The sequence below is a fragment of the Mercenaria mercenaria genome, chromosome 7, assembly GCF_021730395.1.
Source record: "Mercenaria mercenaria strain notata chromosome 7, MADL_Memer_1, whole genome shotgun sequence".
NCBI classification, from domain to species: Eukaryota; Metazoa; Mollusca; class Bivalvia; order Venerida; family Veneridae; genus Mercenaria; species Mercenaria mercenaria.
Window position 1 is genome coordinate 56,345,366 of NC_069367.1, and position 18,881 is coordinate 56,364,246.

General features: G+C 32.4%; 1 protein-coding gene across 3 annotated transcripts in view; it reads left to right on the forward strand.

Annotated features, from left to right (window-relative positions):
• LOC123555381 (uncharacterized) overlaps window positions 1-18,504 on the forward strand; it is a 129,205-nt gene extending 110,701 nt beyond the window's left edge. For 2 of the 3 annotated variants that reach the window (XM_053548461.1, XM_053548462.1), the window contains exons 2-6: window positions 11,175-11,297; window positions 11,794-11,924; window positions 15,305-15,387; window positions 17,125-17,358; window positions 18,282-18,504. In XM_053548461.1, coding sequence (XP_053404436.1) covers window positions 11,184-11,297; window positions 11,794-11,924; window positions 15,305-15,387; window positions 17,125-17,358; window positions 18,282-18,328 — 609 coding nt within the window. In that variant the 5' untranslated portion in view covers window positions 11,175-11,183 and the 3' untranslated portion in view covers window positions 18,329-18,504. Of the gene's footprint in view, window positions 1-2,135; window positions 2,288-11,174; window positions 11,298-11,793; window positions 11,925-15,304; window positions 15,388-17,124; window positions 17,359-18,281 lie in introns of those variants that run through there. The other variant, XM_045346022.2, reaches the window with a different exon arrangement.
• Window positions 18,505-18,881: the final 377 nt, after the last annotated feature.

Below are 18,881 nucleotides of genomic sequence, written 5' to 3' on the forward strand. Positions count from 1 at the left end.
TAACATTATTTCACATTCGTTTCACTTTTATATCACTTTATTGGCACAGTGCCATTCAATATGGCAGACTTTCAACCTTTTGTAACTTTTACGACACTGGTAAATTAAATTTCTTTTCTACATTTCCTTCACTTTTTACTAATAGTTAGAAAAGACAATTCAAATTTGTACCTTTTATTATTAATCACTTTGAAGGTTTTATTCCGTTTGATAACAGAACATTATAAATCCACAAAGTTTTATTTTTACTTAATTTCACAAATATTTACCTTTATCATCATACATCTTATACATATATCCTGTTTGTTCTCTGTTTAGCTCTCAACAAACTTCACTTATATTAAGGGTTTTCCCGGCATAACATACTCATGAAATAAACAACATGAAAATCATGGAACGGAGCAATGTGTAATTTACCACAAAGAAACATTTGAATAAAGGTTCACGCAAAAGCATAATTTTCATACAACACGCAATTAGGAGAAAAACACAAGAGAACTACTCTAAAGGAGTACAGCCCGCCCGCTTAGCTCAATAGGTAAGAGCGTTGGTCTACGGATCTCGGGGTCGCGAGTTCGATCCTCGGGCGGGGCGTATGTTCTCCGTGACTATTTGATAAACGACATTGTGTCTGATATCATTAGTCCTCCACCTCTGAATCATGTGGGGAAGTTGGCAGTTACTTGCGGAGAACAGGTTTGTACTGGTACAGAATCCAGGAACACTGGTTAGGTTAACTGCCCGCCGTTACATGACTGAAATACTGTTGAAAAATGGCGTTAAACCCAAAACAAACAAACAAACTAAAGGAGTACAATATTACACATCATTAAACAATACTATACATATAAGTCACATGTGCATAAGGAGCAAAGTAATTAGTAAAATGCTCATTCATGTTTTGTGTACAGACACCTGGGTTGTTGAACACTTGCGGCCCCCATCACAGCCCAAACTACTACGCACTTTAAGATAAAGTCTGGGTATCTATGACTTTTGATACATATTTCTGTTTTAAACTTGTTTCCCAGTCAGTACACAAAAATTTAAGAAATTCTGCCCGTAGGAAAAGTTTTCCCCTTTATACATATAGGCAACTGTGGCATTTCCTCTTAAAGGAAAACAAGGTATTGTCAAACACTACTACATTTAAGAAAAAAAGATATTTACCGCCTGCGGAAAAGTCTTCCTGTAAGACATTGTCTTTATCACTACACTTTCACGAATCTGTTATGTCACATGTTCGGGTGACCTCACTGTATTCATGAGATTCTTCTTTTGTTTGTTTGTCTTGGGCTTTTCAACAGTATTTCAGTTATGTAACGGTGGGCAGTTAACCTAACAAGTCTTCCTGGATTCTGTACCAGTACAAACCTGTTCTCCGCCAAGCAACTGCCAACTTTCCCTCATGAATCAGAGGTGGAAGACGAATGACACTGTCTTTTACCATATCGTCACGGAGAACGTACGCCTCGCTCAGGGCTCAAGCTCACGAACCCGCGATCTGTAGATCTGCGCTCTCCCTACTGAGCGAAGCGGGCGGGCTCGAGAGAGTGTGCGATTTTTTCAATAAAAGTAAAATTTTGAGAATGTCGTTTTTCTTCATTTTTTCCCATCGTTTTGAAAAGAAAAGTGACAAAAACTATCTAGCGCCGTAGCTTTTTATATAATACACATAAAGATGTAAGTTTCATTGCTGTAAATTGAATAACAAACAAATGAGAGAAGATAAACCGATTTTTATCGCTTTTTAACGTGGCACCAAAACAGACGTGCATGGTAATGTTTGCGACGTCACAGCTAAAAAGTTTCACTTATAACCAAGGAAACAGTTACACATCCATGCCGGGGGTAACTTATACTTTAATATGATATCAAAATCATATGCGGGTTGTAAAATAAATTTCAAAGTGCTATTCCACCTTAAACGACACTATCATCAATTACTGTATATTTATTTCGAATTTCATGTTAATTTATACCAAAGATGATTGATCACAGCTTCACTTTATTATGAAAACAGTTTGCGAGATCTTATCTCTTTAATATTTTGACAAATCGTTAAGTACAATAAACTGATCAATCATTTTATATTTTTTATTTGATATATTCTGTTGAATTAATAGTGTTTTTTTTCAAACATATTGTACATATTAAACACATCGATTCTGCTTATTACGTTTTGCGTTAATGCCTCATTTACTAATGGGTGTATATAAGCAGGGAGCCCAACTTTAAATGCAGACTGGCTGCTGCAAACGCCGGACTAGACTGGGGTAACAGACTGGTATGTTCTAAACTTCTGGCATTATATGTATACTCTCTTGTATTGGATATAAGCTTAAGTTATATAGATCTATTTTATGTTAGTCTGTAATACTGGACACAACTTTATTAGTAATGTAAATTTATCTTATTGTGATAAAATGCATGTTATTCCAATATATTTTGCAAAAAAAAAAAAAAAAAAAAAACAATGAAAATTTCTGCTAATCTCATAGTTTTCACGTAGACCTTAATTTGATTAACTATACGGCTATGGTTGGGGTTTATTCATAATTATTTATCAAGTAAGAATATGATTACGTCTGCTTAAGGAATTAAAATAAAGGTGACACTCTACTCATGTAGAATATATTTTGTTTTGCACCGAAATATAAAAAAAATGGTTTAAACAATGTATTAGAGTCTAAAATGCCGCAAACAATTGAGAAGTAAATTATATTTTTGCATGCTTTTTAACATAGATCTAATACAGTTCAAACTTGTATCAAATGTAGAAATAAAAGATATTCCGAATATTTCACAATTCAATAATTTCTTTCTTTCTTTGCAAAGCATACGATATTACTGGACGCATACACAATAAGAGGTCGGAATGGTGAAATATTACTCCTTAAGGATTTAATGCGACTTCATGAGAGCAGTAAAATGCGAGTAACTGAGTAAAAATTTAAAATATAAACTTCATTTTTGTACCAATGTTCAAGCACGTGCCTTTGAGTAAATTCAGGTCAAAGATCATGACCTCTGAAACATCAAACAGGAGTGTTTCGTGAAACAGAATTAACTTACTATAGGTGCTATATCTTTAATAATGTTGATACTTTTTCCAATATTTTTATACAATAATGGGGAAATATCGCCATATTTACACTCTCCACAGATCAACGAATCTAGCCGGTTATGTTACGGGCAAATTATTGTCCTTAAGATTTGGTTGTTTATATATATCAAATCTCTTTCTTAGTAAACAGTTTTATATAAGAAAGGGCAAAAAAATGAACCTAGGTAGTTTACATTGTCCCTAAGATTTTGCTGTGTATATGTCAAATCTCTTTCTTAATATTATTTACATAAGAAATACCAAATAAATCTACTACCAGTAGTTTCTGATGTGTATTTAACAGCAAGCTTATTTAATCGGCTGTTTTGAACTGTATGTAAAATTGTATCTTAAAATTATTTTATGATTCTGTTTTTATGCTAATGGTTTATTTAACTCGCAAAATTTTCTCAAGACAACTTCTATTGTAGTGGATATTGCAAAATTTCTGTTTTTCAACGTGTTAGTGGAGATATTGCTACTTGTTTAAATGCTGTGAAGTTATCAAGGAGGAGCTAAAACATGTATAAGCTAGCAAATGAAGTGGATATTCTCGTTTGTTGTTTTTTTGTACTTAGTGTTATTGACATGGTTATTAAATTCCAATTTTCATTCACTTTTTACTTAATATATATCTACTATAGCGTCAAAAGTAAAGAAATAATGCAAAGCTGAACACTTGTTACACCTCTCTTTCCGTTTATCTAAGACACTTATCTGCTTGTGGATATGCATTTTTTTATGCCTATCTTTTTCTAATGCATTCCTTCTTGCCTCTGACAGCTGTATTCCTTTTAGATGTACGAGGGGGAAGTTGTTGCAGCTTGAAAGCTACTCGCCTGCACTTTGGGTGAATTTTTTCAATTTGTTCATTTCCACCAGGTTTGGTATAGAATGTAAATATTATACTGAGAAATGATGAAGCTGGTGAAAATAATCAAAGTGCTGAAAGCACAGAAAGGTTGAAACCTTTCGATTTATAATCTGAAGAAAAACATTTGGGTCTGGTAAGAAGTTAGTTCAATAACATTAAACTTGCACAGGACGCCTTTTAATATTTGGACGTTCAAGATGTCCCTGTGTCAAGTTTAATTGAATGACAGCCATTTACCTAGCAAAAATCTCAACCTAATTTTATTAAAGTGTAATGTAGGAAAACTCTTAAACACGTGATATATTGGTTTACTAATTTAAACTGCACCAGCAATTACTTCCCCGACACATAACACAGACTATTCTAGCGTAATTTAATTAAATATCATGAACAATACAACGCACTAGTAAAAAAGTCTGCGGCCATTATTTAACGCACTTGTACCGCCGAATGCATGTAGACAAGACTTTTAAACTGATTTTATATGAACTTATAATTTAATGAAATAAATTTTAATTTAACACAACCAATAAATGCTGGTCACACCCATCAATTATAATCATATGCACACTACACAGACAATACCTTAGTAACGGGCCGCATTTTTTACAAAACCCGAACATGAGAATACTTTTCGTTTAAAATCATTTTTATAATAAAGAAAACTGGACAGTTTCGTGTTGTGATGCAAAAGCGAATGGATGTAAATTTCACTTTCAAAGTGAGGACAGGTCTTCGCTAATTTCAGTAAGACAGTATGTTCAATGGATGTGTAAAATAGGTTTTTGTTTGTCCGTTGTTGGTATTTACCTGTTACATTTTAGTTACTTCCACCGTGAACTTGTTAAACCTTCCGCAAGATATTTTGCGGAAAGGTCTACCGGGAAATTTATAAAATCTTCGATATAACATTGGACTATATGAAATGTCAAAATCTTAAAATATTCAAGTCCGACGTTTACTTATCGAACTAGTAAGAAGTGTGTATGTAACCTTCACTTTCACATGAGCTGGTATTTAAGGCATGAAGGTAGTTATTCGCCGGATATGCCACCATGGTCTACTCGAATTTAGTCCATATTAATAGATTTTTCCCGACTAGTAAAACCTATTTTCATGTCAAATATCAGCTTTATTTATGCTTGTTTGTAAGGAAGAATGTCTGCTGATGTTTTAAGCTACGTTATATGTTTCAAAAAGTTAGTCGAAGCTGTTTGGTAAAGTTAAAGTAAAGTTTGTATTTCCTGATGTCTACCTATACCATATTTGCGTTTCCAAACAATGTTTATTCATCAGAAACTAGAAACTCATTGTGTACATAAATGCGCTCCCCTTGTTTCCAAACTGCGCTTATCATAAAAGAAAGATAAAACAAACAAAAGTGTCATTGTGGTCCTACTGCCCACCAGGGTATCTCTTAGGAATCAGATCTCCAATAATTCAACTTCAATATTATTTATGTTTGCTATGTGTCAAGTTTTTTTTCTATAACTGAAAGTTGAAGCATATTTCCAAGGATTGCTAAATTGTGGTGATAAATTAGTAAATCAAAAGAATTATCAAGCGTAAATTAGAAAGATATGAAAATAAAATTGTAAAATCAGACGACTACAGACAATGTACAGTATCAGAATGCACTTACTGCAGGCAGGCACAACACCCAGAAAAGTTCAACTCCAAACATTCAACACCTCAAAATTTTAACTCCAAGATCATTCTTCAAGTAATCAGATCGCCAAGACTTTAAATTTGCTCACCTCCCATGACTGTTTGCTAGGTTTCAAGTTTTTTTGTACAGTTGCTAAATTGTGAGGCTTAATAGATAAATTAAACAAAAATTATGATTGATTTGTTCTAGCAGGACTGGCATATAAGTGATAACTGTTCCATGTATACCATCTTTGATGTACCTCTGCGTGTCGGTCTTTGGATTACAGTATGTTATAGCGTTTCGAAAACTAAAGAACAAATCTACAGTTGGCAGCAGGCAACAACAAATAATACATATTCTTGACCTAATTAATACTACTTTCTATGTTCACCATTCTATTGTACATATAATGTTTGAGTGAATGTTTTTTTGACAAAATCGTTATGTATTAAAAAATCAGGCTACTTATTAAGAAGAGCCATTTTGTCGACTTCAACAAATCAAAAACACAATTTTCAGATATATAGAATAATGTTTTGACAAATAGGAATCTTATTCTTATCTTAGTCTATAAGCTAGAAGACATACTTTTAAAAGTATTTCTATGTAGCTGTGTTCAAAGTATCGAGTAGAATAGAAAAATCTAAAAAAAATTTCTTCAAAATTTTACACGATATCACATAATACACCAACTTTCACAATTCCAAATCTTGGAGCAAGGGTTGTATAATTCTACACATTTCTGCGAAATCAACTTCTTGTTTAGCCGACCCTAGAAAAAAATGTATTGATATCACGACTTAAGTAATCTTGACACCAAAACATTAAGAATATTGCAACCCTACTTCTTTAATTCATGGGTTGTTGTCTTTAAACCCCACTACCTTGTTAAAAATGTTTGTACAAAACCGACCCTGCTAAAACAACAGTAGAAGTCAGTTGTGGTCCACCAAGCTAGAAACTAGATCTATCTACCCCAAGATCCTGCTGTTTCGACTTCCATGCAGTTTTGAGATAAGAAAAAGAACTATACATATGAAAATCGTGGGGAGAAGACGCAAATGCCCCGTTGCTATGCTTTGATTCAATTTTGCTTAAATGAAATCAAACAGTTTCATTTATCGGGGACACATATGTAGGCCAACATTGAGAAACTTCACATCAGCCAAACACCCACATTTGATATTCAAAGATAAGATAAGATTTATTGAGTCGGAATGACAATTACAAGTAACATAAGCTCTGATGAGCTTTTTAACCGACTATAAATTTTCGTTATTTACTGCTTTGACTCTATTTTGCTTAATAATCTATTTTAAGAACTCTGTAGCTTTTACTCTGTTTTATTAACGTTTATCAAAATGACGACTTTCATGTGAATTTTTCAATTCAACAACAATTAAAATACAAATCCGGAACTGACGTAATGTTGTTAAAAGTCATAGTCAAGTGCCGCTAATATTTAGATATATTCAGGATTTACAAGGAATCTCAATTATTTATCTTGAAAGTATTAAAATAGGTTGATACATTAAATATTGAGGAAAATATGTAATTTAATCAGACGTGCACATACAGCACGACCATTTGCTTAACTTTTAACGGGTAGCTTTCCGTGTTGCAATGGATTATTGTAGCAATTTATATATACTACAGTTATAATTACTTATAAAAAGAAAATCTTAAACAAATATTTTGACTCAGTTTTACATAAATCGTGAAACAATATTAAAACGATAAAATACAATGTAAAATAATAAATAATATGAATCGGTCAATATAAAAGCTGTACAAAAATAAGGAAAAAATAAGAATAAAGGGAAGTAATTCAGAAATCAAATATTTTTTTAATGAAATAAAGCAGTTTATCATTTAGCTTACTCCTACACAGTGATCTCTCTTGCCATTCGAATCAGGACAGGTAGAAAGAATCGCATGCAGATCTACATCCTATACAACTAGAAAAAAATGATTCAGATCATATGCTGTTTTATTACTGACGAGTGCATTATGTATTAAGGCTAAACTAGAGAAATCTTTATTATACGTTTTGAACTATTTGTTTCACGGCATATTTTCATGCGCTTCGGTCACGCTTGGGGTTTTTCTGAAGTGTTTTAAAGGAATACACCTTCACTTTTCAACTAAGCCATGCTCGATGGATCAACAGACTTAAAAACATAATTTTAATGCGAAATGACGCATTCTTTAATCTTATTGTATATACATATTTATGAAAATATCAACCAGCTGTAGAACAATGTTCAGAAAACAGTTTATATCAATAAGAATATCTGTCGATTAGCCTGCAAAAACGGGCAAAATCCTTACAGCGGATTAACCCGTCTTTCCATGAAAACGGTTTGTCTGATATTTCTGCACTCTCTGAAATACGGTAATTATAGTTCTCAACCACTTAGTGGTTTCAACCTAAAAATTTGATATTGGTAAAGTTTTCTGCACTATTTCAAAAGCATTTCAGCGGTTTACTACCAGAATATTCTGCACAATATTTTGGTTACTTATAAGAATATCTTGCAAAAATCTTATGTCAATAAGTTTGTATCAATAGTCACTTTCGCAGTACACACTTTTTGTGGATTTTGAGAGACAATAGTTTTCGCCTAAAATGTGTGGGTTAATCCCTTTAAATGCAGGAACTAAACTATGTATAAGCTAGTAATCCGAAGTTGATTTATCTTTGTTATTGTTTTACTACGTGTTACTACTGAGTAATTCGAAATTTTGCATAAAATGTATCACTTTCTGTTTTATTTTGTTAAACAAAAAATGTAGGAAACAGGTTTTAAAATATTAAGTATTCAGGAATGCACTTGGTGTATAATGATTCAGACTACACCTGAAATTGCTTCGATTACACAGACGTTCCATTGAATGCACCAATACATGTACTTTTTATCGAATTATAATATCATTCAATCAGAGAATCTCCACAGTATTAATATTTGGTAACGTAAACATAGATGTAAAGTACTCGTAAAAATATGTGACACGTAAAATAAATCCAATTATGTAATGAAATCAATTCGAAATGTATGGAGCTCTTTAATTATGGGCAGATATCTCAAAAACAAGCACATGAACCTATACATTTTATTTCACCAAATTATAGGCCATATGTATACTAACGAGTGTGGGAAGTTTCGTAAAAATCAAGAGTGTAGAAAAAAATCTATTCACGAGCATGTTAAAAATTGTGGTTTTCCCATAGACTCTCATTATGAAAACTTGTGTGAGCTCCAAATATTTCAAATTATGAAAAAATCAGATATACAATTCTACCTTTCCTTTATGCTCAGGTTTTGAAAAATCAGGGTTAAATCAAATTGTACATTGTAGAAAAAATTGTTGATTGAAAATGCAGAACTACCTTATTACACATTTTCATAAAGTTAAAAAAACGGCAAACATGAAAGTGTTGCAGGCTCGGGTTGGACTGAGCCTGTTCATGGACGGTAGAGGGAATGCATTTTACCGTCCTCGCTCACTAGCCATCGGAAACAGACCTCAAAATTTGTCCGTGTAATGGTGTACATGGGATCTTCAATGACACACATTTTCTAAAGTGAAATTAATGGGATTGTCCTACACGGAAAACAAAACGATGGACAGAACTAAAAATTTGAATTAAGAGAGCCTACATATCACAAAATCTGCAAAAAAGAAAAGAAAAAGAAAAACAAGCACCATATCAAAGGGTTGATCAAACAATACCCAAAGCAACATTATAAAAGCATTACAGCACATTGCTTGATAGCTGATGCTGAATCATATTATCTATTCCATGTACATACATTGGCATTATATTATGGCTACATTTATTAACCACTAAAGTATCTCTCATAGGTTATAATTCTATCTAGATATAAATAAGGCAATTAAGAGTAAAGTAAATTATTTTTTGCAAATATGCAGTTCCCTTGCATATCTACAGTTTCTGTAATGTATTTAGAAAGTTAAACTGTTAAGAATAGCTGACAATGATATACCCTCTTATGATGAGGGCATACTATTTATTCAATTAAGACATTAGTATAGGTAATGTACATATTCATTATATAGAACATTACTTTCATTTACTTAATTCAGTTATTATGTAACTAGTCGTACAAATATAAGGTTCTAAACAGTTCCTTGATAGAATAAAAAATACGTTAAAATCAGTTATGGAAACAGTTTGCCTAGTGGTCATTTTCTTGGAAAATTATCTGAAGTAAAATATTTCGAATAATGATGTCATTCGACTTGATATATCTTTTTCATATTTAAAACTATACTCTATCTCCGGCATTTATTTAATTGTAAGATCAACGACTGTAACACTTTCTCAGAATTATGTAACTAGTGCTTCTTTTGATCGAATTCTGCATAGTGCAGTAATGAAGATAAATATTACGTTTAAAGTGAATTACAATAATTGTGCTTATTGTTGTGAATTTTGTAAAGAGGCCTTTATTCTGAGCTTATCTTTTGCACAGGTTTTCTTTGTTTGTTTTATATACATTACAAAATTTAGAAAACATTTTGAAATCTTTCTTTTGTTACAGTTGAATGTAAATTGAAAGTGAGTGTATATCTTTATTTTCATCATACAAGTATTTAGTCTTTATTTGGGTCTCGACAATGTATCATATATCATATGTACACTTGAAACAAAGTAATTATCATGAAACCTATTGTCATTCAGTTTATGAATTATAAGAGAATGAATGTACATATTACACTCTAAATACTATAAACACAGTAAATGCATGTATTCATATGATATAGCATTTAACAGTTTATTATAGTGAGTTATTGTGTTGTATTACTTTCTGGTTTGCTTTTCTACTCTGATTTATGTAAAGCTATTTCCAGAATGCTATGTTGTTGACATTTGTTATAACGATATAAGTTAATAGAAATGCCTTCGTATATTTCCTTTGTAAATCAGTGTTTAGTTTTAAACATCTATTGAAGGTCATTATGCAGATAGTTTGAATTCGTAAATAATCGGAAGTGTGACTTATTTATGTTGTTCATTGAGACTGTAGAATAATTTCCTTAAATGCCTTGTGCATTTCAAACCTAATGTAGGTGTTCCCTCTACGAAAAGAAATATCTTCATATTTCTTACGTATTATTGATATTGAACAGGAATAAGACCACGAATATACGTTAAATTGTATCCAACCCACATGTTGAGTTTAAAGGTTTAAGCTGTCATCAAATGATGCATAAATGTAAGTCAAGAATGTTTAAGTGCCTTATTCAAAGTAACAAATATACTTCTGTCTTAGAACTATATGATCATATTTTGTAATATGTGAACCTTGCGGAAATAATATTTCAAATGGAGGAAAAAGCAATAGTAAAGCGGAAGGGGTAAAGCACATTCCATTACCTCTCATGAACAGACTCAGTGAAACAGAGTCTGCTGTCTTTTTGTTTGGTAAGCTTCAAAATGATCTTCTTATAGAATCTATTAATGATTTGTTGTTTTGTAAATATATTTCTAGTTGTTGTTGGTTTTCTTATTCCAGATATCAAACATGCTACTTTGGCCGTTGTTTTTTGTTGCTATATTTAGCTGCGCGAATGCCAACAACGTAAAGCAACTGTTGCAAAGAGTGCCTGCACCAGCTCCTTATTTCAACGAACAAGATGTAAGTTTACAATCTATTATTGTATGTGTAATACGATAACTTATGCATTTAAAATAAATATAAGATTATCTTGTGTTCTCAATACAGGCGTATACCCTGCCGAATAACGCATACATTGAATAAATACAGAGGCTTTATGCTGAATGTGAGCGATGAAGGCAGGGTTTACACAGGTATGGATACCATAGAAATTAATTTATTCCTTGTGATTTCAAGTGAGCATGTTTCCAATCAAATTTTCATTTTTTTAATAATATACTATTGCATCTATAGATGACGATATTCCCCACATGCTGACAATATTTATTGTCTCGCTCAAAGCAATTTGATATTTAATACACAGTCATACGTATATACCAGTGTCAATAAAACATTAATACAAAAATATTGCTCCGGATGGACCTAACGACAGACAAACAGAGGGTAAAAGATAATCCATAAGGAACAAGGTCTGTACATAACACAGTGTATTAAACTTTTATACATTTGATTTCAGGTACTGGGTCAGTGGTATGTGCACTACCATCTAAAAGGATGTAACTATGAGAGCTCCGATAACTACAAAGACTACACACAATATCTGGTCCGAGGCGGAAAAGGAAGGTTAATAAGTTACGACACATGGAGGTATGATTATAAAATAGCCTTAACATCCATATAGGGCATGTACATTTTTCAATATAGACAATTATTTATGCATGCATGACTGGCTTGATGCGCAACAATTTGAAAGTGTTAAAACAGTGTTAGATGAAGAAAACGAAGCTCTGCAAAAAGTTTAAATTTCGATATATTTATTTACTGTGTATTAATATAATTTTACATCAAATGCTAAATTCCATCTAAATTCCTTTAGATAAAATTTACCGTATTCAAGGTGTTCTTCTATCCGCATAAAATGATAAGGAACCGTAAATTGAGGGACGTAGATATACTGGAAATAGCATATATGTAAAAAAAAATACAGATTAATTGATGCAAATGAAATAAGAAGACTGATCTCATTTTACTATAGGCACCAATTAGATAACACGGAGTTATATTTGGAAGTGTAACCAAAATAAACTGTTTATTGTTATTTAAATTTCATGTCAGTTTCTAGATATAAACGGGTCAACTTAAAATTACGTAAGTACAAGAATGGTTCAATATATTGTCAAAACTTTTCAAGCGTGATCCCTGTTATAGAAAGTAGAGAAAAGTTTGCTTTTTCAGCAAGAGGGGGAAAGCAACGCATGCAATTGAGAATATTATTGTATTTGTAATTAATACGAAAGGTGTTTAAATACAAAATATATAACAGATGATCTGTATTTTATAGGAACAAATCTCCCATTTGATATTTGGTAAAGTGATGAATAATTCTGCAAACTTTGGGTCAAGACGTCAGAGATGTTTCTCTTTTTTGTCCACAAGAACAAGTTTAAATCACGTTAGAGATTTTAAAAGTTATCTTTTCTATTGAGGCTGTATACAGAAACTTTATGAGTAAAGGAAGAGACTCAATATGTTTAAAATAATCATTTAGATATATGACAAGATTCGCTTTCTTGATAGAATACCACATATTGCACCAAACCATTTTGGAAACTGACTCTAGGCATATTTCTTTTCTATAGACTTTTCAATAGGAAAGTTCATCAAAGTTTTTCTATGTCGTTGACGGAAACTTAAATCACGCAGAGTGTCCTTGCGGTAAGAAATATTGAAACAATGTGACTGGTGCACGACGGAAGATAAATTGTTCTAACATGTATAGTACCCATTTACCAACGTGTTTATGGGCATTTCAGGTCAGAATTGTGCAATAGGAATGGGTTATTATATTTACCCGTTTATGACTAATGTTCCTAAAGTGTATCCTATATAGCGGTAGGGAATAACTTATACATCGGTACTTTCTTTCTGGACTAGTAGCAGTTTGTTAAATGAAAAACCTTATGCAAATACATGTACATTTAATCTAAGTGTAAGATAGCCTCGCCAGGAATTTGCATTTTGTATTTTGATTTATTTGTGTGTTGTTCTTGGCGATCTTACAAGCGGTATTATCTATTATCGTATGTGTTTCTCCAGTACTTTGATTTTTGAATGTTACTACTATTTCTATCGGGCTTTAACAACTCAGTTTGTATGACAGTTATTTTTTTTGTAATAAGTTTTAAACAATTGTCATATCCGAACTCATTCTCTTCACTATGAAGGGTTTACCCAAGCATTATGCTCTCTTATTTGTCACCTACGTTTTGCGAATCAAAGTGCGTGCATCAATAACATAATTACTACTGTTTGCAGATCAAATTGCCATTTCGCCTTTTCCTAAATCGATAGACTCTCCGCCTTTCCGATACGAGTAAAAAAAATACTGAATGAACTTGTTTACATTGGCTGTATGACCGAGAAATGATGATTTAAATACTGTTCGAACGGGTGTTTAACCGGAATGTAACAGATGTACTAGATCTAATCTTCATTTAAAATTTAAATGAATCTTGCCACAATGCACATTTTACATTTAGGTAGCGTGGATGTGAAAAAAAGACACTACATTACAGGCCATTTTCTGCCTAAATTTCAGTACCTTTTGCTGCAGACTTTTCTTTTAAATAATGTATCTTGTGTTTAGTTTTCACAATAATTATAAAACGTGACTGACTAGAGTTGTTGGATTCGCTCATCATTGATTGAAGGGCATAAGTTTGATTCCCGGAACCGACCATGCCTCTTTAGTTGAAAAAAGTCGGCAATTTCTTACGGAATATGTGAGTCTTAGTCTAACTAATTTGGCGCGATCCTAGGAAACAGATAAATTCAAATAAAACTTACATGTATCAAAAGGTAGTCCAAATAGTTGTACTCAAGAGTTGAAATATCGTTATACTAGTATTTTTTGACTGGTCGATATCCCCTTTAAGTAGACAACGCAAAATTTCAAAATGCAAAAATGTAAAATCGGTCTACCCGAGGTCTCATTATTTAGACTAATCAAAAGTGGGATTAAATTCCTCATTAATTTATGTAAAAGTTATCATAATTCCATTTGAAACGATTAACGAACGGTTACACATAAAGTGCAAGTGATAAAACCAATAACTTTACATGACGGTGTGCTGTTATTTAACCTTAGTTATTTTGGTCCTTTTAGAGTGACTGTCACAAATATATTAAAACTAAACGTCGAATTATTTTGACTTATGTGAGTCTATAAATGGTTCTTTCCATGAACGAAGACAAGGCTTATCAACTGCCTGTATGTGAATAACTGAAAAAGTGTTTAAACGACTTCAAATAAATAGTAGATAAATTCACATGTATGTAAACCCACTTAAAAGATAAAATTAAAAAAACTGGATCTATAATGGAGTTACATTTGCGATAGTTAAGCTACGGAAGACTCTGCAAAAGTTCGAATATCAAATAAATCAGTCTTTATGGATATGACAATTAGATCTACAAGTGTTACGTAGCTCGAAGGTTCAATTATACCTTTCTGTAAAACCTTGTATACCTTGCGTAGTTGCGTAGTTGGAAATTTCGTCGATAATAATTGTTATAACAAACAAAAAACGCTGTTTTCATTTGAACGTAATTGAAACATTCTTTATTCTACTTTTAAAACATATCCATTATCACCTCATTGCACTTTACAATGTACTATGCAAGTACGGCAATACTTCAAAGATAGAGTCAGAGCGCGCGCTTTGTGTGACGTCAAGATCATTAAAGAAAAAAAACTCACAACAAGGTGAATGAATAGGCGGGGTTAACCTGGATTACTCCAAAAATAGCTTCAGCTTCACAGTTTTTGTGACGTTAACGTGCAACTCTATCGATCTGAGAAAAGTTGAAGGGGCAATTTTATCTGCAAACAGTAGTATTATTTCGAAGATGACAGTACACAAATTTAATCTATAAAAAAGAACTATCATGCATGATTTAAATTGCAGTGTTGAGCACTTCTCATAGAACAATATTCATAATATACCCTTATGAAATATAAATTTCAGAAATGATGATCTATGCAATACACTATCATCACAACGTATCCGACAAAAAGTGCCAGGGGTGTATACAAACAAAGACCCAATAGGTAAGGTTTCTCTCTCTCTCTATCTGTCTATGCAGAAATAAATTTGAGGAGTGGTCCAAATCAACTATATATCTATTTATTTTCTGAATTAAAAGTCAAACAATTAAGAGAAAACATACAACCGGTTTCCCGGTTCTACATAATGTAAACATGTATACATACAATAAAAGGACACGAAACATTAAAATTTACGCATTTATATATAATTGTGATCTCCTTCTTGCTATATTCTCGGTAGGCTATACTCTTTCTTACTGTGTAGTTAGAATGTTGTCTCTACATTCTTTGTCTCTTTCTTACTTTGTAGTTAGTAGGTTATCTATATATTCTTTAACTCTTTCTAGCTATATAGTCAGTAAGTAGTATATATATTCTTTAACTCTTTCTTGCTGTGGAGTTAGTAGACTGTCTCTTTATTCTTTGATTCATTTTTACTATGCAGTCAGTAGATTGTCTATGTTTGTTTTAACTCTTTTCTGTGTAATTACTAGGCTGTCTGTAAATTCTTTAACGTTTTCTTGCAATGTAATTGGTGGGTTGTCTATATATATATACTTTTAACTGTACTTTGTATGTTGTCTGCATATTCTTTAACGCCTTCTTGTTATGCAGTCAGTAGGTTGTCTGTATATTCGTTGACTCTTTCTTGCTATGCAGTCTGTAGGTTATCTATATATTCTTTGTCTCTTTCTTGCTATGCAGTCATTAGGTTGTCTGTATATTCTTTGACTCTTTCTTGTTATGCAGTCAGTAGGTTGTCTATATATTCTTTGTCTCTTTCTTGCTATGTTGTTAGTATCTGTGCTAAATCTTTTACTCTTTAGTACTATGTAGTTAGTAGGTTGTCTTAATATTCTTTAAATCTTTCTTAGTATGCTGTCAGTAGAATGTCTATATATGTTTTAACTCTTTTTCCTGTGTAAATGGTAGGCTACCTGGATGATTTTAACTTTTTTGCAATGTACTAGTAATTAGTAGGCTGTACATATATTTTAAACTGTAGTTAGTATGTTGTCTGCATATTCATAAACTCTTTCTTGCTATGTAGTTAGTAGACTGCTTGTATATTCCTAAACATTTTATTGTTATGTAGTTAGTACAATGTCTGATTATTCTTTATCTCTTTCTAACTATGCAGACAGAAAAATGTCTGGAAGTTCTTTGACTCTTTCTTGCTATGTAGTCAGTAAGTTGATTTATATCATTTGACTGCTTTTTGCTACATGTGTATGAAGTTAGTAGGATGTCTGGATATTCTGTATCCCTTTCTTGCTATGTAGTCAGCAGTATATCTAGAATATTCTTTATCACTTTCTCGCTATGTAGTTGGTAAGGTGTCTATATATTTTTGATTCTTTCTTGTAGTTAGTATAGTTAGTAAATTGTTTGTATATTCCTTGACTCTTTCTTGCTATGAAGTTTATATGCTGTTTATATTCTTTACTCTTTCTTCCTATGTAATTATAAGGTTATCTCTATATTCTTCAGCTCTTTCCTGCTATGCAGGTAGTTTGTTGTCTGTATATGCTTGTTCTCTTTCTTGCATTGCTTAGTATATTGTCTCTATAGTCTTTAACATTTTCTTGCTATGTACTTGCTATGCAGGCTGCCTGTATATTCTTTTGCACTTCATTGCATGAGTACTCGTACTTCTCTTACCCTTTTCGTGCCGTTCAATGCACAAATATTTTGTTTTAGAGTAAACAATAAAATACTTGGTTAATTTATCTTCTTCAGGAGCTATATGGAGCGGGACTATTACTGTAGTAGCCATTGACTACAAACGATATAAGATATTGTGGGGCTGTACCAAGATGTCAGTAAGAGGCGACCTATGTGACGATCCTTTCCTACTTGTATATACAAGCACCCCAAAACCGGACCCTAAAACGTTTGCTACTATTAACAACGCACTTCGGCAGATATTTGGTTTTTCACTCGGAAGTTTGCTAAGAAGCTATCACGTGATGCGTAAGTTATTTTAGAACAATGCACCATGTTATATACGAGAGATTCTGATCTAATCATCATTTTTTTCTAGAAAGATAATGTTTCGGTAATTCAGTCTCGTAATTCAAAAAAATACATTGTCAAACTGCCATTGTACTGTAATGTACATTGCATATCTATAAAACAAATTGCCTGAGAATTTTCTTTCCGATATTGTCTTTTTAACAATTAAAGGGAGAATAATTCTTTATTTAATTAGTTTTATCTTCTCAACTCCAATAAAAAATTCCAGGAGAAAAAATGAGTAATAATAATTGCTGAACAAAATCGAGAAGAACATACGCGTGTGGAAAAAATTGAAACTCAATATTACTTAACGCTTTCCATCCAACTGTCGTATACAAGCACTAAGCGAATATTGCTAAATATTGCCAGATTACTAGGGAAAAAATTTTGGTAGCCAGTTCATGAAATTAACAGATTTCTTAAGCCCTAATATAACATTATATTAATACTAATTTAGATGTGACGAGATAATCATTTTACGAAACTGAAATATTGAGCATCTGCAGTATTTAATAGGATCTGTGAAATATCTTTTGGAAGCATAGGAGGAACCTGGCAACATAAGAGCAGACTCTGTTTGATTGGGTATGATCATAACAGGTAATGAAATGTAGCACACACCTCGAGCGCCCTAACACAGGCTTAAGCGATGTTCTGTCATAGTAAAATTGAATTAAAACTACGACAATTCACTACAGTAATAAATTAGGAATACGTTAATTGTGTTAAATACTTCAAACTATATATCTGTTTTATATGTACGTAAAGATATTTGTTACATACAAATAATTGCAAAAATAGAATTAATATTACACTCGGGTACGCTATTCATTACGTTTCGAGAGCTCTACATTTCATAGAATTGCTATGTCTTTTAGCTTGTGCTATGAACGCTCCTCGACTTGGAGGCGGCAAAGGAAAATGAGTTTGACAAAAGCCGTGGCATACATGTTACACAATCAAACAAGCGGCAGCAACGACCGATTTTGATATACAACCACCTTCATGAGTATGACTAAACTTTGAAGGATGCGAGTCCATTGTATTATATAGCTGTTTTGTTAACATGTTACGTCTTACAATAAATGTATTGAAAACAAAGTGTCATTATCAATATATGTGTTATAAGTTATGATTACACCTGGCCACGATACTCTCCACTTATTTGATATTACCATTGAGCTAGCTCGATAAGGTCGCTGTTTGTGTTTGGACGAAGTGTCAGGAGAACTTGTACACATCAAGAGAGGCACATGGCGTGTATACTTACTACTGGAAGGTTTAAAATACTAACATATATGTATGTTTATGACTTGAAACAAAAAACAGTAAACACGCCATGCATCAACAGATATTCTGTTCTATCTTTTAATGAAATAGCTGTTGAAGAATGGTGACAAGTAAAGGGTAAGTAAACATATAAAAGGGATATTCATTTTAATTACATGTAAATACCTTTCCCACTTGAAGCAAAACTT